This window comes from Lissotriton vulgaris, chromosome 8, assembly GCF_964263255.1.
Source record: "Lissotriton vulgaris chromosome 8, aLisVul1.2, whole genome shotgun sequence".
NCBI classification, from domain to species: Eukaryota; Metazoa; Chordata; class Amphibia; order Caudata; family Salamandridae; genus Lissotriton; species Lissotriton vulgaris.
In genome coordinates this window covers 791,782,444-791,806,901 of record NC_141696.1, presented here as the reverse complement: position 1 = coordinate 791,806,901, position 24,458 = coordinate 791,782,444, and the positions used below count along the sequence as shown (strand labels likewise).

General features: G+C 45.7%; 1 protein-coding gene across 1 annotated transcript in view; it reads right to left on the bottom strand.

Annotated features, from left to right (window-relative positions):
- Positions 1-23,214, bottom strand: part of DPH3 (diphthamide biosynthesis 3) — a 46,870-nt gene extending 23,656 nt beyond the window's left edge. The window contains exon 1 of the mRNA XM_086934669.1: positions 23,010-23,214. Within this exon, the coding sequence (XP_086790795.1) occupies positions 23,010-23,117 (108 nt within the window). The 5' untranslated portion in view covers positions 23,118-23,214. The remainder of the gene's footprint in view (positions 1-23,009) is intronic.
- Between the last annotated feature and the right edge of the window lie 1,244 nt (positions 23,215-24,458).

Genomic DNA, 24,458 nt, shown 5'->3' with positions numbered 1-24,458 from the left:
GGCGTAGGAGATGATGTTGAGGTTGTGTTGGCGTGCGATGGATGCAAGGGGGCTCATGTAGACGTTGAAGAGGGTGGGGCTGAGTGATGATGCTTGTGGTACGCCGCAGATGACTTCGGTGGCCTCTGATCTGAAAGGGGGGAGGCCGACTGTTCTTCCGGCGAGGAACGATATGATCCAATCCAATGCTTTTCCTTTTATCCCGACGTTGCTGAGGCGTTGTATAAGGGTGCTATGGCAGACCATGTCAAACGCTGCGGAGAGGTCCAGGAGGATGAGGGCGGCTGTTTCCCCATTGTCGAGTAGTGTTCGGATGTCGTCTGTGGCTGCGATGAGGGCGGTCTCGGTGCTGTGTTTGGCTCGGAAGCCGGACTGTGAGGGGTCGAGGGAGCCGTTAGATTCAAGGAAGGCGGCGAGCTGACTGTTGACGGCCTTCTCTATGACTTTGGCAGGGAAAGGGAGGAGCGAGATGGGGCGGTAGTTCTTAAGTTCAGTGGGGTCTGCTGTAGATTTCTTCAGGAGGGCACTGAGTTAGGCATGTTTCCAGCTTTCCGGGAAGATAGCGGTGTTGAGGGAGCAGTTGATGATATCCCGGAGATGGGGTGCGATGGTGGAGTCTTCCTTGTTGAAGATGTGGTGGGGGCATGGGTCGGTTGATGATCCAGAGTGAATGGAGTTCATTAAGCGGGTGGTGTCTTCGGTGCTGATCGGGTTCCAGGCGCAAAGGGTGGTGGTGGGGTGCTTTAGTTCGGTGTTAAGGGGGGTGGACTGGTAGCCGAAGCGGTTATGTATGTCAGCGACTTTTCTGTGGAAGAACGAGGCTAGAGAGTCACAGAGGTCTTGAGAGGGAGTGATGTCGTTCGTGCCGGCGCTGGGATTGGTGAGCTCTTTGACGATGCTGAAGAGTTCCTTGCTGTTGTGGGCGTTGTGTTCGAGTCGATCCTTGAATGCTGATTTCTTGGTGGATCGGATCAGCTGATGGTGTTTGCGGGTGGCGTCCTTGAGGGCGGTCATGTTGTCTGTGGTTGGGTTTCTTCGCCAGGCTTTCTCGAGGTTGCGGCAGTTCTTTTTGGAGTTCTTGAGGTCGTCATTGAACCAGGAGGCTTTTTTGTTACCTGGCTTGTTGTGTTGCTTTTTCAAGGGTGCTAATTCGTCAGCGCAGTGGGTGATCCTTTGTGTGAGAATGATGGCTGCTTAATTTGGGTCCGAGGATTTGGCGGGAGGGTTTTGGTTTAGCGATGTGGTGAGCTGGTCGGTGGTAAGTTTGTTCCAGTTTCTGCGGGGGACTTGTTGTGGGTGGTGGTGGTTCGGGGTCTTTCTGAAGTTGAAGTGGACGCAGCTGTGGTCCGTCCAGTGGAGTCCTGTGACGTAATTGAAGGAGACGTGCTTGCTGGAGGAGAAGATTGGGTCGAGTGTGTGTCCGGCATAGTGGGTGGGGGTGTTTACCAGTTGTTTAAGTCCGAGATTGGCGAGGTTGTCCAGAAGGGTGGTGGTGTTGCTGTCGTTGTTCTTTTCCAGGTGGAAGTTGAGGTCCCCTAGGAGAATGTAGTCCTTGGAGGGGAGGGCGTGTGGGCTGATGAAGTCAGTGATGTCTTCGCTGAATTGTGTGCGGGGTCCTGGTAGTCTATAGATGAGGGTGCCTCTAAGTGTGGTCTTGGGGTCGGTGTGTATCTGGAAGTGGAGGTGTTTGGCGGTAGTGAGGGTGTCGTTGGAGCTGGTCGTTATGCGGATGGTGTTTTTGTGGACGATGGCGATGCCTACTCCTGTCTGGTTGATGCGGTCCTTTCGGATGATCTTGTAGCCGTCTGGGATGGCTATGGCGATGTCGGGCGCTGATGAGGCGTTCATCCAGGTTTCTGTAAGAAAGGCGACGTCCGGCGTAATGTTGTCTAGTAGGTTCCATAGTTCAATGGCGTGTCTGTGGACCGAACGGGTGTTGAGCAGGATGCACTTCAGGTGGTTGTTGTTGCAGCTCTGTTTGGCGTTTGTGGATGTAGTGTGGGTTTTGATGCAGCCGAACTTGCAGGATTGGCAGGTGAAGGGTCCATGGGTGCGTCCTGGGGCGGCTTGGTGGCAGTCGGGGAGACGGCCGGTGTTGAGTGCAGAGAGGGTTGCGGCGTTGTACGTTAGGCGGGTGGAGTGGGTTTTGTGGGGGCCAGGGGGTCTGGCGCTGGGCGCGGTCCGTCGTAGACGGGCTTACCTTTAGCCCGCTGCGCGTGGACGCTGCGTGTTTGCCTCTCTGCCATGAGTGGAGGGGGCGGAGCGAGGGAGGAGCCGCTGGGAGGCGGGAGCGGGGTGGCGAGTGGGGAGGAGGGGATCGGTGATGCTGGAGGGAGCGGGTGTGGGGCCGCGGGGGAGCAGCGGCGATGTACACTAAAGTAAATAAGCACAATAAGCAGGCACAACAGTATCGGCAGGGGCACGGAGGACGATGAGATTAAAACAATGCAGCCACGATACCAGATAAATGCAGCCTCAGTAAAAAAGCACAATAAGCAGGCGCGCCAGTATTGGCAGGGGCCCGGAGGACGAAGTAATTAAAACAATGCAGCCACGATACCAGATCAATGCAGCCTCAGTACTTATCTCCGGAGGGCAGCGGCAGCGATGGGGCGTGAGGAGCGACCGGCACTGACCAGGTGTACAATTGATTCCAGGGTAGACTTTGAGTCCCATAACTAACCCGGTATTCTTAGGTATTTATTTAGACTCAGTAAAAGTGTTTTTCAAGCTAACCGAGGACAAGCTGGCAGCCTTGAAGACCACGCACACAATTCAGCGAGGACATCGCCGACTTCATCAGCCCACACGCCCTCCCCTCCGCCGACTACCTCCTCCTCGGGGACCTCAACTTCCACCTGGAGAACAACAACGACCGCAACACCACCACCCTGCTGGACAACTTCGCCAACCTCGGACTCAAGCAACTGGTGACCACCCCCACCCACTACGCTGGACACACACTCGACCCGGTCTTCTCTTCCAGCAAGGACATCGCCTTCAGCCACGCCACGGGACTCCACTGGACGGACCACAGCTGCGTCCACTTCAGCTTCAGAAGGACCACGCTACACCATCACCAGCAACAGGTTCCCCGCAGAAGCTGGAACAAGATCACTGCAGACCAGCTTGCTACTTCCCTGAGCAAGAACCCTCCCACCAGCACAACGAACCCCAGCCAAGCGGCCACCAACCTCACGAAATGGATCAACGACTGCGCAGATGACCTCGCCCCTCTGAAAACCCCGCCGAGCAGACCCGGCAGCAAGAAAGCCCCATGGTTTAACGACGAACTCAAGAGCTCCAAGAAGAACTGCAGAACACTCGAGAGAACCTGGAGCAGAGACCCAACACCGGACAACATGACTGCCCTCAAGCTCGCCACCCGAAAACACCACCAACTGATCCACGCCACCAAGAAAACCGCATTCAAGGAACGACTGGACAACAACGCACACAACAGCAAGGAACTCTTCAACATCGTGAAAGAGCTCTCCAACCCCAACGCCGGAAACAACAACATCACCCCTTCGCAAGACCTCTGCAACTCCCTCGCCTCCTACTTCCACAACAAGATCGCGGACATACACAACAGCTTCAGCACTCAACCGACGCACGTCGCGACCGAACCACCGCCCCCCACCACCACCCTCCGTGCCTGGACCCCGATCAGCACCGAAGACACCATCCGCACGATGAACTCCATCCACTCCGGATCTCCGACAGACCCCTGCCCTCACCACTTCGTCATCGCACCCCACCTGCGGGACATCATCAACACCTCCTTTGACATCGCCACCTTCAAGGAGAGCTGGAAGCACGCCGAACTCAGCGCTCTACTCAGGAAACCATCAGCCGACCCCACCGACCTCAAGAACTACCGCCCCATCTCGCTGCTCCCGTTTCCGGCAAAAGTCATCGAGAAGACCGTCAACAAGCAACTGGCTGCCTTCCTCGAGACGAACGGCTCCCTCGACCTCTCGCAGTCTGGCTTCCGGGCCAACCACAGCACCGAGACCGCCCTGATCGCCGCTACCGATGACATCCGAGCCCTGCTCGACAACGGAGAAACAGCAGCCCTCATCCTCCTGGACCTCTCCGCAGCCTTCGACACTGTCTGCCACCGTACCCTAGTACAGCGCCTCAGCAACGTCGGAATCCAGGAGAAGGCACTGAAGTGGATCATCTCCTTCCTCGCCGGAAGGACACAGAGAGTCCGCCTCCCCCCGTTCAGATCGGAGGCCACCGAAGTCATCTGTGGCGTTCCTCAAGGCTCCTTGCTCAGCCCAACACTCTTCCACGTCTACACGAGCCCCCTCGCAGCCATCGCACGCCAGCACAACCTCAACATCATCTCCTACGCCGACGACACCCAGCTGATCCTCTCCCTCACCAACGACCCCACCACCGCCAGAGCCAACCTGCACGAAGGGATGACAGACGTAGCCATATGGATGTTGAACAGCCGCCTGAAACTGAACTCGGACAAGACGGAAGTCCTCATCCTAGGATCCTCACCCTCCGCCTGGGACGACTCCTGATGGCCCCCCGCCCTGGGCAGCGCACCGAAACCAAAAGACCACGCACGCAACCTGGGCTTCATCCTGGACTCCTCCCTCTCCATGACCAGACAAGTCAACGCCGTCTCCTCGTCGTGCTTCAACATCCTGCGCATGCTACGCAAGATCTTCCGATGGATCCCCACCGAGACCAGGAAGACGGTCACCCAGGCCCTCGTCACCAGCCCGCTGGACTACGGCAACTCCCTCTACGCCGGAACCACTGCCAAACTCCAGAAGAGACTCCAGCGGATCCAGAACACCTCAGCACGACTCATCCCGGACATCCGCCGCCGCAGCCACATCTCCGGACACCTGAGAGACCTGCACTGGCTCCCGGTCAACAAGAGAATCACCTTCCGGCTCCTCACCCACGCACACAAAGCCCTACACAACCAAGTCCCAGGATACCTCAACAGCCGCCTCAACTTCTACGCTCCCAAACGCCAGCTTCGATCGACCAGCCACACCCTCGCCGCCGTCCCCCGCATCCGAAGAGCCACCACAGGCGGAAGGTCCTTCTCCTACCTGGCCGCCAAAACTTGAAACTCCCTTCCGACCCACCTCCGCCTGACCCAAGACCACCTCGCCTTCAGGAAGCAGCTCAAGACCTGGCTGTTCGAGCAGTAGCGGACCCCCTCCCCCCCAGCGCCTTGAGACCCTCTGGGTGAGTAGTGCGCTATATAAAATGCTCTGATTGATTGATTGATTGATTGAAGCCAGTAGAGTGATGGCAAAGGAGAAGGCACCACAAGGCGAGATTCAAATGATGCAAGACAAATTGAACTTTGCATCTAAATTCATTCCATCATCAAAGTGTTCATGACAAAGCTCGCACAATTCGCAGCTGGGCTCAAAAGAAAGCACTACCACACCTGCTTGATGGAGGGAGTAAAGCATGACCTCGACACATGGCACAATTTTCTCACACCCTTTAATGGCACACAGCTAGGGAGGGAATCGTGAGTCACCTCGAGACAAATACAGCTTTTCACTGATGTAGCAGGCAGTGAGGTATTCAGTGAATCATAGTATTGCATGAGGTGGCAGACTAGGTGGAAGAAGAAAGACCTGACCAACAACATAACACTAATTGAGCTCTTGCGCATATCAGGTAAATCAGATGATTAATTGAAGGTTAGCTAAATGCCCCATAACACAGAGGCTTGTGCGTCATGTGATAAAACGGCAAACTCAGACCAAACCTTGAGGTAAAAGAAGGACATATACGAGGCACTGCTAACTTAATTTAGGACTTGCTTTGACACCTATAGCTGGATAGATTCAGGACGCTGCCTCTGCTCGGCAGACCAGATGAGAAGGTCTTCCCAGGTGAGATCTGGAACCTGATTGACGTGTCCTGTGATATCCGGTTGGCCAAGCACTGATGGCAGTGACGGCAGAGAGATACCCGAGGAATTTGTTGATATTCAAATCAAACATGGTCATGAAAGAGCTGAACTCACAGCTCATCACAGAGAGGACAGTGAAGCAATTCATGGTGGTGAGCATTTTATAGCTGTAAACCCAGGGCAGAGATTGAAGGCCACATAGCCCCAGTGGTATGCTTCACTGGGCAACAGGTGGGCTGCGATTCAACAAAAAAACTACTTAACAGCAGCCCTGAAAGGATGGGGTAACTAGAGGGGTCAACAAAAGACAAGATGTTGCTCACTGACTTTAGCAGGTAGGTGGCATTGCTATGGGTGAATGGAATGGTAACGCACTCAATTTGATGAATTGCTTTTTAAGTCTGCCTTCACAATCCTCTTTGGGGTTTCGGGGAGAGCAAGCTCATGGCTCAAGCCACCTCTGCTGCAGGAGGAATTCCTCCCACAGAGGGATGTTCAATGAGGCATTGAGTCAGTGACGCAGAAGGTCAGAATTCCAACACAGACCAGGAGGTATAGTGTATTGTAGTATAGCTCTGTTGTGTAGCAGACCCTAGATCCTGCCCACTTTGCCTTTTGAGGGATTATGTTAGCATCAAGCCCGCGGCAGGTAAAACTCTCTGCAAGCATTCAGAAGTATACACCTCAGTAAATTCCAATGTACAGAATTAATGTCCAAGTCACTAAACAATACGAGATCCCAGTAAAGAAATTCATAACTCACTCTTTTCGCCTATTAGCAGCAACTACAGTTGTGCAATGCGATCTACCAAAAGAGGATCATGAAGACGGAAGCTGCCACTCCAAAGCCTACCAAAGTTATACCAAAAAAGGCATGCTATAATTCTCCTCTTGGAGTTGCTACATTTCTGTTTTATTTTAACAGTAAGCAGAAACAATCAATTGTTCATTGCCACTCTTGTTACCAGGGCGCACAAATGGGCAACTAAGAGGTGACATTTCATATACACACTACCTTAGACAGGTGTCAAGAGGTTTGGAACACCAGGCACGAAGCGGGGACAATTAGTGTCAAGAGTAAAGGGATGCCCAAACCAGAGCAGATATATCGGTCATACATCTGAGAGAAGGATTAAACTAGCCTTGGAAGAAAGGGGCTTTTAACGACAATGAGAGCAGACATGATTACATTACAAAGTTTATGTCTGTGAAAACACTGAAGTGATCTGAAATAGTTCCTAGATTTCAATAGATGGGGACTGAGTCGCACAGCGTAGTGGATAAATCTTGTAAAAAAAAAATCAACATTGCAATGTGTCAATTTTGCTAGAATATGCGTCTGCTTTTCATTAGACTCAGTTTAATAAATTTAAAAATGCTAATCAGAAGGAGGCTGGTAGAGAAGTATATAGAAAACAGTGGCCTTGAGATGCCCTACGGCAGAGTCAGTTAATGTGTAAGACAGTTGCAGGCATTATCCAAAGCATTTTTTTCAATAACAACTAAAGAGTATCTTAAACTATAATACAAATAAAGCACAAAAGGAGAAAAGGTGAGAAAACCCGTCTTTACCACCATCACCCATAGGTGCCCTACGCAAAAACATAGGCTGTGTCAAATTTGAAGGTTGTGAATTCCCAGTGAGGAAAAAGGAGCCAAAGCATGCAAGGCCCTTTCAGACCAAGCCAAACTGGTAACCATTTAGCAACTATGAGCAAAGGTAGTGAGTTAAGTCTGGCATTCATTCAGGCTGGGATACTACCAGAGACTTACAGGGACATGCATCAAAGCCTTTTTGCGATCGCAAACGGTGCGATTCTCAAAAATCTCCGTTTGCGATCGCAAAATTAGCTTTTGAGATGCATCAAGGGTCAAGGCCCTCGCAATTTGAGAATTCGTAATTAATTGAGAGTTCTCAAATTGCGATCGCATTTAAGGAATCTGATTTTGCGATTCCTTAAATGCAATGCATTAAAGTAAAAAAATCTGCGATGTCGCTAATAGGGGGAGCAAATTACCATGAAGTTGAACTTCATGATAATTTGCAACAAGCATTTGCAATGCAATAGGCCTCGCATTAGGAAAGTTTGAGATATTGGTATTGTAAATGACAAATTTGTTATTTATGTGTTGGTTTTGAAAATAGCGAAATAAATAACTTTTTCATTTACAATGCCAATAGTTATAACTTTCACAAATGTGACACCTATAGCATTTGTACTGCAATATGTGTTGTATTTAGGTGACTTAGACTTAGATGTTTTGATATTACAAATAACAATGGCTTTTAATTTCTTTTAATACTTAAATAAAAGTTATTGGAATTTATAATGGCAATAGCTTAAACTTTTGTAAATAACTTTTGTGAAGATTATATTCAGTGTATTTTATTGTGACGAAAATTTAAGAACAGAAGTGAAATATTAACATCTTTTTGTGACATTTGTAATAAAGCTTGAAACATTGAGAGAACATATTTGAACCAGTTGTTGTTGAATGGTTGCAAATAGTGATGCTGTGGCGACAGATAGTGATGCTGCAGCGACAGATAGTGATGCTGTGGCGACAGATAGTGATGCTGCAGCGACAGATAGTTAAGCTGCGGCGACAGACAGATAGATAGATAGATAGATACCCCGTAGCATTTTAAAAGGACCACTTGTCTAATATCCCATCACAGGCCTTTTATTAAGGCTAGCCCCCACTGCAGTACAGATACAGCAGAGGGGTACGTTGTTGCAGTGTAATCACAGTTATTATGGGGATAGAGCCAAGGGGCCTAATCTTGTACTATAATAGCAGTAATGTGATGGATAGAGTTAAGGGGCACGGTGGTGCTATATGATAACATCGATAGCGGGGATAGAGCAGAGGAGCACAGCGTTTTGTTATGTGATAATAGTACTGGCGAGGATACAGCTAAGGAGCACGATGTGGTAGGGTGATAGCAGCAATGACGGAGATACTGCAGAGGTCACAGTGTTTTGTTTTGTGATAGTAGTAATGTTAAGGATATAGCGAAGGGCTACAGTGTTGTAGTGCTAGTACAGTGATGGCGGGGATAGAGAGGAGCATGGTGTTTTGTGGTGTGATAATAGTAATAGCGAGAATACCGCGGAGGGGCACGGTATTGTACTTTGATAGCAGTGATGGTGGAGATGAAGCAGTAGAGCATGGTGTTGCAATATTAGCAGTGATGGCAGACATAGAGCGAATGAGCACAGTGTTGTTCTGTGATATTAGTGATGGCAAAGATGCAGCACAGGGCCCATTGTGGTAGTGCGATAGCAGCTATTGCGAGGGTAGAGCAATATTTCTAAACATGATACAACATGAATATATAAGCATTTACACAATTTCACAATAAGTTTGTGCAGTTTTTATTTGATTCACATTATTGCCACACAAGTCTGTTAGCTGTACTTTTTACATCATTCTTTGCAATATGAGCGGAGTATCTCTGGCAAAAGGGGGCTTTGGAAGATGGGGGGAGCCGCTAGTGTCTTTGATTTGCTTGCGCACTAGTGGGCGGTGGCCTCCGCGGGGACGATGTGCAGGAGAGAGATAGATATTGTGCGGACAGCTGCAGAGTTTCTTGATGTTCTCAATGCACAGAGAAGGCGCGCCTTGAATCACAGTGCAGTTTGAGAGACACCCAAAGCAGTAGCAATACCGACAACACTGGAAATGTGCTGAATGTATTAATAAGTACACAAAATGAAGCTTTAACATATTACATGCCTACTATTGAAAGCTGTAAAGACCACAATTGATAAACAGTAGCAGAGTGAATTTGCACGAAGTCCTACTGTGATAGCAGTAATGCTAAAAATGCAGCTGAGGGGCAAGGCGTTGTGATGTAATAGCAGCGACGGTGACAGTAGAGCAGAGGCGCACGGTGTAATAATGTGATAGTAGTGATAGTGAGAATACAGAAAAGGAGTACGGTATAGTACTGCGATATTAGTGATGTTAGGGATAGAGTTGAATAAAGCTATAACATATATTGACGGCAGGCACCGCTAAAGGAATACTTTTAGCAAATAAATAACTGCAAGATTTCCAAACATAATGCAGACAAAATCCATGTACAGTAACACAATTTCACTATAAGCCTGCGTATGTTTTTATTTGTTACACGCTGTTGCCGCACAAGTTTGTTATCAGTAGCTTATAACTCCTTGCAATATCCTGAGTATTTGTAACACAAGAGGGCTTTGGAAGATGGTGGGAGCCGCTAATGTACTTACTTTTCTCGCGCAACACAGTGAGATTAAGCATAACTGTATTCGGAAATCCGTTCTGGGCGGACGAAGTGCAAAATCAAGATAGATATTGTGCAAGTATCTGCAAACGTTGTTGCTGAGCTATGTGGCAATTTATAAATGCTTACACAATTTCACTGTAAGCCTGTGTAGTTTGTATTTACCACTCCTTGCAATATTAGCTGAGTATCAGTGGCAGAAAGGGGCTTTGGAACATGGCGCAAGTGAGACAGCCGCTCATGCCTTCACAACAAAACAGGAAAGCAAGAAGCTAATTAATGCGACATGCCGCCAGCTAACCACATGCTGTGTAACACTGGATGCTACCCCGTGTTTATGAGTGTGTTCACAAGTTAACCAAGAAGAGTGGCGAGGTGAGATGCAGTCGTGCTGCCTGTGCCCTTAAAGTGCGCACAGACAGTACATAACACTTTGAACAAGGGCACGTGGCAGATGAAAACTCCGCCGGTCCTGGGAGGCTTGCGTTCTGTGGATAAAATAACATATCAGCCACATGCTGGAATAATTGCAGCGGACGTTCTTGGTGCACAGGGGTTTTTGTAGGAGGCTTTCGGGGAAGAATGGTTGTGATCACAAGGGAGGGGTTGGGAACAATAGGTATTAAATGCCTCCAGGGGCAGGGCGACATTGCAGCAAGATATTGCAATTTGGAAGCATGAAGGGCAGTTCTATACCGAGTTGTGGAGGGTTTGCCCCGTAGAAGCAGGCGAGGATGTGCAGACAGGGGGAGGGGCAGGAAAAGAGGGCTGCTAGGAGCCATCTGCACTGCTAGCTGGGGCTCATGGAATCTGATAGCTGTGGTCAGGAAGTCCAGGCAGCTAATAGATTGAAACTCCAGGCAGGATATGTTGCGTGGGCACCCGTAATAGGGTGAGGGGCTTTGCCCGCAGTAACACAAGTTGTGAAGGGTGCATGCGTGGAGGGCCCCAGCGATGTTGCTGAGTGTATAAATAACGCACAGTAAGCAGGCAGCGTGTATTCATATTAGCGGTAAAAAGCTGTGCCTGCTTTGTGTAGATATCGCAAGTCATCCTGTGCATTTAAAATAAAAAAGGCTAAACGGGCACAGACGCTGGCGGCTTTATTTTAACAAGAAAAGGCAAATGATGCAGTACTGTATTATGCGGGCACATTGTTTAAAGGCACAGACAGGGAGGGGGTGGGCAGGCTGATTAGCTGCGGAGCGGATCTCTTTGAAGTAGCTCACGGCCTTGAGGCCGTGAAAATTAAAGCAATTAGGGGGGAGGTGGGAGGGAGGCTGATAGACAGAAGGCTCGGGGCAGATGTCAGATTAGAGGGAGGGGGTGGGCTGCCTGCAACTCGAGCGATCATATGGAGAGGGAGGGGGGTGGGCTGCCTGCTGGGAGAAGCTTGTGTGAGGGAGACTGGGCTGCCTTTGATGATCGAATGCAAGCTTGTGCACGAGGAGCTTGTGGTCACGTGATTCACGTGAACTGTTGAAAATCCTCATAGTAAAAGTCAGCTTTGTGGATGGGTTGCAATAGGTCTCTCTGCGAGACCTAAAAACTTTGAAAAAAGCACTTTTGTGCATTTTTCAAAGGTTCATGTTGCGCACACACACATGCCCTTAGGGCATGTTTGTGGCCAACATATGTGCACAGATCAATTTTAGGGGTGCAACAGGGTGTCCTTTTGACACCCTGGCACCCTTGAAATTGCATTCTCAATTTGCGATTCTCTAATTGAGAATCGAAAATTGAGAATGTCTAGGCCCATAGGAATGAATGGGGAGGTATTCCTTAATTGCGACTTGCAATTTGCGAGTCGCAATTAAGGAATGTTTAGAAATCGCTATTTTTTAAGCAATTTCTACATGCATAGGCTTTTGCGATTCCTTAATTGTGATTCCTTAAAAATCGCAATTAAGGAATCGCAAAAGCCAACATTGATGCATGTGCCTGTTAACCTTTAAAAGACTTAATCTGGGATCTTGTTTGTTACGTCTTATAACATTATTTGTTTACAGGAAACGCGGGAAGTTCCGAACATTTTTTTCCTGGAGGGGTATAAAACATTTTTCTGTCCTGCAGTGGAGTCAGTTTCGGGGAGGGCTAAGGGGGGGTTCAATTATATTTGTTGCTTTAGAGATTTGTGGCTCAGTTAAGGATCTTAAGTGAGACTCTCAGGTTTTTCATGGCCTTAAGATGCATGTTGTGAGATCTATCTCTTTTGTCTTGATCAATTGTTACAATGCTAAATCTTGCAGCTTTAAGTGGTGCTATTGAGTCATTGTTGGGGGAGGCCTTGAACAGGAGAAGCTTGTTTTAGTAGGGGGGCTTTAACTGCCATCTGTCTTTTTTAACTTCCTAACATCTACTCATATTAAATCAAGATGAACGATTGGAACACACTCCTGAAGGTTCTGAATTAAACAGTTTCTAACATACCCATAATCTGTTTTTTATCTTATATAAGCTGCTAAACTCATCAAGGCAGCAGTTCCCGACCACATTCAAAGGGAAGGGTAGTCCTACAATAATTGATTTTATTTTTGTTTTAGCTCGCCTGAACTGGTCTACTGTAACCTTTAATATTATCCACAGCCCTTTCAGTGACCATAACCCCTTGTCCCTAGTAGTTGAGCATGGTGAGGTGTGGGCTGGGGTCCTCTCATTAGATGCTAGGTTAACTCACCCTATCTGACAGTGGGAGGCATTTGAGGTGGTTGTAGGTAGATCCTTAGGCCTTCAATCAGTCACTTTTTTCAGCTTGCCAGCAGGAGATAATCATCTGCCTGGATCCCTCCGTTTTAGGGAGAGAGATTTTAAGTTCTTTTGTAACAATCTCACAGAAGGTTTCAGCCTTGCTAACGGTCCCTGGAGATAAGGGCCTGTCAGAATGCCCTAAATGGTTTGATAGCGAGTGCTCAAGGGCCCTTTGCATTCTGAAGTCAGCTCTTAAGCAATCTCCTCGCGACTAGAAGCTTGTAGTATATATTATAAGCGGGCACTTAGGAAACGGAAGTAAACTCTACAGATGTTGGCCTGGGAAGATCTTACACAAGCTGGTGAGTTGAGGGATAGTGTACTTTCTTGGCGGGTCATAAATAGGCCTTGCTTTCTGAAGCCTTTAGTGCCAGCCTTATGTCATATCCCTGCTCAGCAATGGGTAGAACATTTTAAGGGTGCGTATAATTTTGGACTCACTGAAGGGACTGAGGAGGCGGTAGACCTGGTACTGGGGAGAACTAATGTTACTTTTTCCCTTGAGGAAGTATGTCAGGGAATCCAGGCTCTGTTCTGCAATAAGGCTCCAGTACCTTAAGGTATTCTACGGGACCTTTTTCGCGACAACATCGAGGTTTGGGGTTCAGTTTTGACCCTGGTTCTAAACGCAGCAGTAAGGGAGGGAGGGAGGTCCGTTATTTTGGTCTTTTGCCATTATCGTTCCGGTTTTCAAGAAAGGTGACAAGGATAACCCACAGTATTATCGTCCCATTTCTCATACTGATGCAGTTGTGAAAGTCCTTGGCTGGGTCCAATTAGAGAGACTTGCTATGGGTCGACACTATTGAGATATTAACAGAGGCCCAGTATAGTTTCCGGCCGGGTAAATCAAAGATTGATCAGTGACTAAACCCCTACCTAATAGTTAATAAATAAACTGTGGCCCAGCCTGGCTCTTTGTTTCTAGCATTTATGGACCTTACATCCACTTTAAACAGGGTAAATCGGAAGATGTTATGAGATTTGCTCCTTTCACTGAGTGCTGACCCTGATATTGTCACCCTACTAAAGAACCTCCATGCTCACACCACAGCAGCGGTTAGATACTCACAGGGGGTGGGTCTTACAGAACAGTTTAAATGTGTAAGAGGTGTTCTTCAAGGGTGCATACTTGTGCCCTTCCTGTTCACCTTGTACATTAACAGCTTAGAACATGCTCTTCTATCAGCATATGCTGACTGCCCTACAGTAGGTGCAAAATCACCGTCAGCTTTACTGTACACAGACAATGCAGAACTTATGGCTCACACAGCAGTGGGTTTACAGGCTCTAATATACAGGTTTGTATCCTTTATGGACAGTTTGGATCTGACGACCAACTTCACAAAATCATACGTTTTGGTAGTTGGCCCTTGTCGACTAGGTCTAAAGGTTTTACGGTGGGGAGCCATACCCTTTCTAAGTTCCCGGTTTTCTCATATCTGGGAATGCTTTTTGATGCAAACCTGAGTTGGAAACCTTTGGTACAGGGAAAGTAGTGTGATATGAACAAGCCAATAGGGTAATAGCTAGCTATGCCCAGAGACTGGGTACTTGGTCGCCAAGTGTTCTAATAAAGCTTTATCAGTCCAAATGCCTCTTCAAGGTCATATATGGCAGTAAAGTGTGGGGGTACACTTCTGTGCATATGATTCAGCTTGCACAAAAGTTTTACGGTGGATCTGGAGGGTTCCCCAAAGCCCTCCGTCCTTTTCTGTACATGAAGAGCTTGGCGTCAAGTATATTGCTGACTTACCCAGTTCCCACCAACTCGCAGTAATGTTGTACTTGTGGTATTGCTCCTACTTTACTGTGTTTGACACCAGGTTTACTGTATGATTTGAACTGTTGTGTTGTGGTAAACATTGTATAATTGTTGATTTCAAGATATATTAATTGTCTCTGTTGGGAGAATCTTTAAATAAAAGTTAAAAAAAAATAAAGTATATTGCTGACTTAGTGGCTGTAAAGCCTCTGCTGATATGGTCCAGGAAGGGGGCCCCGTTAAGTCGATTGATCCTGACAGACTGTTTGTCACTTGACAATGTGCATAAAATTCCCTGGATCTCTTAAGTAAAGGCGTCTTTCATTAGTTTAGGCAGGGCGGATATATCTTTCATAATTATGATTCCCTGAGCTCTCAAGAGACTTGTTTTCTAAGCATGCCCTTTCTCATTGTGAATGCATAGAGCTTGTGAAGCCTGCAGTGCGGGTACATTTATTGTTGAAAACTGTGAAGGGAATGGAGATTTACCTTTCTCTTCTTAGTGGCGAAAGGGACAGATTACTGGTGGCTTGTTTTAGATAAGAAAAAGTTTAGTAAACATGGCGGTGTCTGTGCAGTGCGCCCACTTATTTTTATCTTTTTGATGTGACTGACCCAATCATGACCTATGGTAGTCTTAGGCACTACTATTCTGATACCTTAAAACAGTACATGCAATTTGTATCCATCTTGGTACTATGCAACTCGTTACCCATGTAAGCGGAGAAGTGCGTTTTTGGTCCCCCAAGGAGAAAATTTCGATTTGGATCTACATCCATTCTCCGGCACCAGATCTGTGCGGGAGCTCCAAATATTCACATAAAGCTGTTTCTGAAAGCTGTTTCTGATAGCTGTTCTATCGACTGAGCGGTTATCCCAGGTGCTTCCATTTCCAAGCTAGAGAACGTAAAGATGTCAACTCCTTGGTTGTAATTTCGGACAACATAGGTTTGGCTTTCTCCTTTCTTTGTTTTTGTTCCTTTTGTGCATAATATTTTTTTAGTTTAACTTTTCTCATAGCTTTGTAGAGATCTATTCTGGCATCCACAAAATTAAGTCTTGCATTAGGGCCGAATGCTAAACCTTTATTCAATAGGCTTATATGATCTTCAGTAATGTTTTTATAAGAGAGGTTTATAATAAAGTCGTTGTCTGGTACCTTTTTCTTTCTTTTTGCTTTGTGTTTTTCTTTCCTTGTCCTCTTTTTACCCCTCCCCTTAGATCTTCTTGTCTCGTGGAATACCTTGTGCTTTGTTTGTCTTTCCCCTTCCTCTCTTTCTGGTTGTCATTTGCAAGAGCCTCATTTCCCCCTGAAAAATTCAATCAGCGAAATGGTGTTGTGGGTTCCTCGTCCCCCAAACTCACCTCTTTGCTTTCCACACTTGAGGATGCTGATTTTGCCCCCGTCGTCTTAATTACTGCAGTTTGCCTTGAATATAGTCAAATTTCTGGCAAATGTGTATACCCAGCCAGTAGCATAATCCCTTTTGTCTCGATTGAATTCTTTGGCCTTCTTCAGCTTCACTTCTTGCTCAGGTTTTTCCAATTTCTTATCCATATTGTTTAATGCGTTTTTTATAACCTCCCTGTCTTGCAAGTTTCCAAAGCCTCCTCCAATTCTTTGAGTTTTTCAATGGCTTTAAGTAATTTTCTATTGGCATGTATGATTAATGTTCACATAAACTTATTACAGCATTTTGTGGTGTCATCTTGCCATTGCTTAGTCAAATCCGGATTCAGGTCACTTAAAGTGGGGAGCACAAAGACTCTTAGTACTCTAGGTATTCTTCCGCAATCCATATAAATTCTCAGGGTTGTCATTTCCCACCATTTATTTTGGTGATTCTTGTATCTGTTGTTCTCAAACCTTCTCCACTGTCATTTAAGTCTTTGCCAAATAATTTCCTTTGCCTTCAATTTTCGTTTAGCCCGTCTGTCTGCCATGATATTTGTGTACTCCTACCCTTCTCCTTAATAGGTGCATTTTTCAATACTAGATTGTTTGTATTAATACAATATATTTATATCCAATTATTGCTTTAACTTTTTCACTGTCCTCCTTTCAAGCTTATAATAATATAATATTGTCCCATTATATTCTCTTAAATTTGTTGGTTATTTCTGTATTTAGTTTTTTTGCATTTCCTTATTCTTTATTGTTTTTCTCCTTTCAAATCCAGCAGTCCATGTGATTTATATTACTTTTCCGCACCCCATTTGCGGTGTTTTCTATTTCCCTTACAACAAGGTTGAATTACTGGAGAAAACCAGGCCGGGATCATGCCAGGAATCGCATTTCACTGTTTACCTCTGGCAGTCGCACTGGTTTCCCGCAAAGTTGCTTTATATCACTTTTTCACTTAGCCGGCGGTTCCGACTCCACTGAATTATATGCACACATTAAATGTACATAGCCCAGGGAGATGGGCGAAACGAGTTATCTTGCCATGAAAAAGCAATAAAAAAATACCAGAACGAAATTGGTGTCCGTGTACCGCTATCAGCTGGCAGCGTTGTGGGAATTTTGTTGAAATATATATATTATACATATATATACAGGGGTGTGGACATATTGTTTGGGGTCAAGGGCAACAAGTTTTAATGTGTATTTTGTCCTTGGGACAAGTAGGCCCTACCCCCTGCAGCACAAACACTTTGGCTGCCAGTTTGCAGTAGCACATTAAGGGCCAAGGAAGGGAAATGCCTGAAGTTAAGTTATTATTTGTGTGCCTATGTTAATGCTGTTCAAACTTGTTTTTATGGTTCATTAATTGAAAGCCTTTATTATTAGGGTGAGCGCTCTAAGTAAATGCAGGTTCTGATCGCACTTCTGATAGTGGTTACAGTATAAAAATGTGTACTCACGGTTTCAAAGTTTATCAATATGAGGCTATGCATAATGCTCCCAGAATGCTCTCTGATTAGATGCAAATATTTGCAGAAGCTTGAGAGCAGAGTAAGGGCTCTTTGCTTTCAATATAAAATGTTCCTAAAAAAAATGAAAGTAGGAAAAAAAAAACATTTTGCTAAACTACTGTGAAATTTCAGGTACCGTTTCTTTGCAGCATCATTTAGTAAAATGTGTAGATGCATGCTAGTATTTCGCAAAAATATTCATATTGGAAAATCAGTGTAACCAGTTTCAATAAGATTATGAGAAACATAAAAATAAACAAGCATTGGCAAAGCCAGTAGGTTTGAAATTAGTGATCAGCTTTTTAGTTTTGCCAATACGTTTTGGCATGGTTTTTGTAAAGCCTTCTTGATGTGAGAGCTGCCGGGCCCTCACCATTACAAGCATTGGCTAAAGCAAAAAAAAAAAAAAATTATACTAAAAAAAAAAAGAACACACACTGGCACATTAGTTACTGCCACTGAACAAAACTACTTTGTGTGCCAATATACTCCTTGTGAAAGAGCTTAATGCCGTCACTCACTGTGAAGCCAGACAGATACAGAGAGAGGGAGAGAGAATTTTAGCAAACACAAAAGGTTGTGGTTAACGCCAGACTAAATTAGGGGCCCTAATATTCAAGAAAGTCTCAAAAGTGCACCCTTGATATATGTCCTTGCATTATGTGTAGCTGTATGGCTTTTGCGAATTTACAAGAATTTATAGAAGTAGGGCAAGAAATTTACTCCTGGAAAATATATGAAAACTGCTGTTTATCATGAGCAAATATGCATGTGTAGATTTGCTCATGCGAAAACCAGAGTGTTTGTAAGGTCATTTTCCCATCAACCACTTTTTTCCCAACTCTAGAAGAAGATTTGCGTCTGCCATTGTCGGGAGTAAATTTCCAACATTTCTCAGTATGGGAAAAGATTAGAGAAGAGTTGTTGAAAATCCTTAAAACATGCAAGTTAGTAGATTTGCACAGACTTAAAGGGCATTCCAACCCTGGAACTATTGCTTACCACTACCTTCATTCCCAGTATGTAGATCTGCAGAAACGTGGCAAAATAAAGGGATTGCTAGTATTCAAAAACTACTATGGTATGAACCCTGGTCTAATCAGAGAGGCTATATAAGAGCTCTTATATAATGAGATAGCTGCCATAATTTGTCGCCGAACCACATGGCACCAAAGGAACAAGTGGATTTTGTTACAGGACAAGTAGATTTAAGAAGCAACTTGCCCCATGGACAAGTAGATATTTTAATAAATTCCACACCCCTGTATGTATGTATATATATATATATATATATATATATATATATATATATATATATATATATATATACACACATATACACACACAGAAGCAGATAACTATGGGTAGTTCTCAAGTTTAGGTGGAGAGCAGCTCCTGTATAGACCACCCTGCAACACCAGCGAAACTCTGAATTTGCTCAAATCAAATGTCTGCTTTTCTATCAACGTTTTTAAGCATAGGCATAGCACATTGCCATTCACGTTGAGATAGAGAGGGACAAAGTCTTTTGCCATTTCAACAATTGATCCATTATATATATCAGGCACCCCTCTTGTTTCCGGTCCAGGGAAGGCCTGGCTTGGCAGTTCGGGCTGGACTGTTCCCATGAGGCACAGGGTCAGACTGATTTGCATATGGCCATGTCTGAACTGGGGTGGTGTGGAGTGCAAAAAAACAATGGATTTAGGCCCAGATCTCTGTACTGGGGTGAATGTATGACATTGTTCTGCATTCTGTCCATCAACTGTGGTTTTCGCATGCGCCCATTTGGGCGGAACTTTTGAATAAATGCCATTTCCGTTAAAAAAAACGCTGTCTCCGTGATTTTACTTGAGCCACTGATGAAGAGCAGACATAGTGCTTGAAACGCGTATGGAGACTTTGACATGGAGGTTTGGGGAAAAGCTGCAACTGTTGCTGCCGGCAGTGGTGTGCGGTAACACCTTCGAGTGTGATGTCTTCATCGGGCACCCCTCTTGTTCACAAAATTTTGCGGCTGGTTCGGCCGCGAAGATATCCCACCGCGTGCAATGCGGATCCTGGGTGCTCGTTATTTTGGGCACTGTATGGAGGGAAGGAGGCCTCACTACCGGGATTCTATTGGGAACAGAACAACTATTTCCTCATTTACCTCCCCCACTTGGGCAGAGACATTATAACTATAATTCCCCTTGGATTAATTGCCTCACGGAGTATGCGGTACCCACCTGGGTTGAAGACGAACTGTTTAAGTTGGGGCAACCATTTTATGGACTACTAATACCAGGATGCCATGCGCCCATTTGGGCGGAACTTTTGAATAAATGCCATTTCCGTTCAAAAAAACGCTGTCTTCGTGATTTTACTTGAGCCAATGATGAAGAGCAGACACAGTGCTGCACTCACGTGATCATCAGAAAAAAATACTTAAGAAGCCTTACCAAGAGAGGGGCTTTGGCTATGCTCAAGTGTTGATAGTTTCTACACGTTTTTGACTGGGCAGCAGTTGTGTCAGTCTCTATTCAAAGTAGGTCCTCTTCCAGCAACAGCCAGTGAGAAGACAAACTCTTTGGTTATTTCTGCAGAGGCTAAAGCACAGACAGAATTATACAGCTTTCTTTATTGATTAAAGAGCGTTTCCCTCAGGCATGATGGCCATGATCGCATCTAGCAGACAGAGAGGAATTATACAGTTTCCCTTATTGATTAAAGATGGTGTTTCCCTCTTGCTTGATGTCTTCCTTCACATATAGCATCATAATGTTAAAGTATAGAGTGATTATTTTATGTGTTTCGCGTCACCAATGAGTGTGACTTCTGAGGGCCGGTTTTGTTATTGTAGCGAATAACGCATTGAGACGCCCATCCCAGTTAGAACAATTGATGTTTGATGAAAATATATAAAATCTGTTATTTTAACCAGAATATCTACCTCTGGTGTGATAAAAAAAAGAAATCCCATTCCAACCTATTTTACACTGCCTCTGTACTGACACATAACCTGGCGGGTATCATTGTCATCTCTGCTGATCTTCAATATAGCCGAGTTATCAGACTGAATCTGCAGCACAACTATTAGTAGCACGCACTTTTACGGCTTTCACCATTTTTCAAGGAAGGAAGGGAGGGTGAAGAGCTGGGCAGGGGTTTCGTGATCAGTGCCTGCTGGAAGGTATGGGTTTGAGCAGTTGGAGTTGCTTTGACCCACGCAGCTGTATCACAGGACCTGAGATAGCTATAAGCCTGGCCAACTCCAGGGTCAGGCTGTCCTATGGGCTGATCCAACAGCTCAGTGTGTGAGCCAGTTTTTGGACTTTTTTGTGGCCTGTTTTCTGATACATGGGGCGGGCTTTTGCTGTTGACTTCCCAGATAATAAACATTGCCTGGAGCAAGCTCAAATCCATGCAGTCTTCCATACGTTGCAAAACACTTATACAGCATGTCTCTACAAGTTCAAAACTGCCCCAATTTGCAAACATGGCCCACTTTTTAAGCAACCTCATTCACTAATGTGGGAAACTTATTTTGGTACCTGGGCCAATTTTCTGTCCCATTCTGACCACGACAGACCGCGGGAATAGGAGAGAAGAAGTGGTGGAGCCACAGAGAAGGCACGCATTCTTCCCTGTCTTTCGAGCATGGGGAGTCTGCAGTGAGAGGCAGAAGTCCAGGAATTATGTGGAGTCTTACAATTCTGTAGCCCCAGGTGAAGCAAGTGTGGAGCACCACCGTCGGCAACAGAAACCTTGCTCTTGGTGTAGACTGCAGCTACATGGCAGTGCTTCTGGCTGGCTTGGGTGTTGTAACAGACTCTGGACTCTTAGAAGGCATTCAGTAGGAAGGCACAAATGGTGAGAGTCCTCAGTCCAGCTCATCAGTACGCAGGGAACAATCAAATGCAGCACTATGCAACTGAAAGGCGACTAATCAGTTTCTGTGAAGGGCCCTTTCACTGCACAGAAACACATGTTGCAACACTGTTGGTAGCTTTTCATCCATATTAGCTAGAGACATTTTTTGTTAAAATCTACAGATCATGCAGGATATGATGGATTGTGTTGTGAATGTGGGAAATCCATAATTATGCGTAAAATACAGCTGATGCAGGAACACATCATTCCAAGAGCCCTGTTCATCACCCAAAATACAAATGAACCGACCAGGTAGTTGTAATAAGAAAAGAAATCCACTGAGACTCTCTTGAAGATGAAGAGTAGTTTATTGGAGCGTCCACCTCCTGAAGAGCAGTAGTGTAACCGAGTTGGAACTGCTCTTCAGAATGTGGATACAGACAGGGCATTGTAGATAAAGGGAGTATGTAGTCATGGAGAAAGCATACAATAAGAGAAACATTCTACTATAACAAGAGAAATATTCTAGTATCACAGTAGTCAAGCCAAATCCCTACCTTCCTTTCTCTCCCACTCTAAGTGACTCACTTGTCAACAATAGATGCCTAAGTTGTACCCGGGTGGAAATAAGATATATATATATATATATATATACACGTCATTAGTGGACCAATATAACTCCCTACTAGGAGTTTATAGCTGAAAAAGGGAATAATATGCAGATTTTGGTGTGTGCATGCCACGATAAATATAGGGCATCTTCCCCGGAAATGTTCCTAAAGGTTTGACCTGCCATAATGTATTGACAGAAAATTGTAGAAATTAGGGGTTAGCCGCAAAACTCCTAATTGAGATGGAGTTACTTACCACAAATCACAATTTAACCAGCATAGGCCTATTCTAACTAAGAGTTCTTTAGAGTGTCCTTGAACTTTACTTTGAATATCAAGATAAGCAGTGTGTTGAGAGGGAAAGTTGAGACAAGTGTCTCTCAGTGTAGTGTGCATGAAGTTCGTTGAGAGGAATGCTATGCGAGTGCAGGATGGGTGGTGTGCCTGTAGTAGTGAAGCATGAACAATATACCTCTATTGGAACAGGATGAGGGGTGTGTGCCAGAGTGATGGTTGGGGGAGAATTCCTTGCGAGGGCAGGTGTATCACATTAAAACGAAACTTTTTCGCACTACTAATGGTTGTTGTGATAAAAAAAAACACTCCTGCTTTGCAGAACCAAGCGTCTATCATTAGGAAACACACACAAATTCACTGCGTAAACCCTGTACCAGTGCACACTGCGGAGTTCCCACTATTTATTTGGTGTTGCGCTCCACTTACCATCTTAAATTAAGATGGTAAGTGGATCTTAAATTAAGATGGTAAGTGGAGTAAAGTCGTTCATGTGGTAGCGACAGTTACTATTCCAATATGGCCGCCAGGATAAACTGTGCCCTATATGTCCCATAGGCCCTATCCTTTTCGTCCTACAAATATGTACCTCAAACCAGGTGACTGTCAGGTTACCAGGCCCCTCTCTTGGGGGCACGCACTGCGTACCTTACTAATAGCGAATCGATCACCGCAGGGACAGGGGTAGAAGTAGGTCTCCGTCTCCTCGTCATATTCGAAGTCTTCGATCTCCACCTCATCGTGAAAAACGGCCATTATTCACCGACCAAAGACACTAAAAGCTCAAGGAACACGAGCTTTACCGGCTACTGGACTGCATGAGGCAATTTCACTACGCGCCTACTGGACGAGTGGCGTATCGCCTGACCTGAAAATGGCTGTACCATCGGATGCTGCCAGTGCACCAGATCTTAATCAGCAGCCATTTCAACAGCCAGACCAACGTTTTCCTTTAGGCAGAAACCCATAAACAAACGCCAATTCAACGAGGTATTGTAACCACGAAGAAAAATAGACAAACATTTAATATAAACTGCCACAATATAACTATATTTGCGGCATCATTTTGCAACCATTGATTATAAATGTAACTGTCTACCAGAATATTTATTGACTCCACTCACATTTGGATCGCCAGGACATGCTTCGCATATCTCCTGATAACCCCTGCATACCTCCCCTCGTTGACATCCATCGCACTTTAGGATTTGGAGGCGGTGCTTATGTCTACCCGCTCTTCGCTGCAGGAGGCACTAGGTCGGGCCTCTTCCCCCTCTGGTGGTTGGCGCTGTTCTTCCGGCGGAAAGGGTTGTTCCTCTGGCACTGTTATCATCTGTGTGGATTCCACTGTACCCAGGCGGTGGCGTTGAATTTGTGTTTGGCGTTGCTGGTTGCGCTCTGATTCTCGATGGCGCCTGTGGTTATCCCGCAGCTCTTGGGGATCAAGGCGTCGTATGTGTCTTTGCAACTGTTGCCGCCGCTCCTGCTGTATCTCCTGCCGCCAACGCAGCAGCTCCGCTTCCAGCTGAAGAAGTTGCTGATGGAAGCCGTCTAGTCTTCGGGAGAAGGACTGGGTCTCAAGCGCCGAAGCCGACTCCGGATCCCCATCTCCCTCCATACTATGTCAGCGGCGCTGGGCGAGGCCAGCCGGTGGCCAGTTTGACCCGCAGCGCACACGCGTGTCATAATGCGAGAGAATGCTGGCCGCTTGTTTATGTTTTACTACACTAAAAGGGCCAAGTGGTGGTAGGTTTAAACAAAGAAAATAATTTTACATTTACAGTATTTTTGTAGCGTACCAATCGATGATTTCTCTTTGTTTTTAGACGATTCGCACACCAAGTAAAGACAAAACAGCAGGTTTTATTCCATATAATGCGGAGAGCAGGAACATGCGTTCTCAAGCAAGCTCGTCAAACATAAATGGGGTAACCCTGTGTCCCTCAGAACCTGGGTGAGCGTGGTTCTGTTGAGCAACGAACAATTGCTTTAAAAATGGCTGTATTAGCTCATTACACACTGAAATTAATAAACCTCTCTGAAAACAACAAATTCAAGTTTTTATATCAGCAAAAAGTAAAAACAATCACGATATAC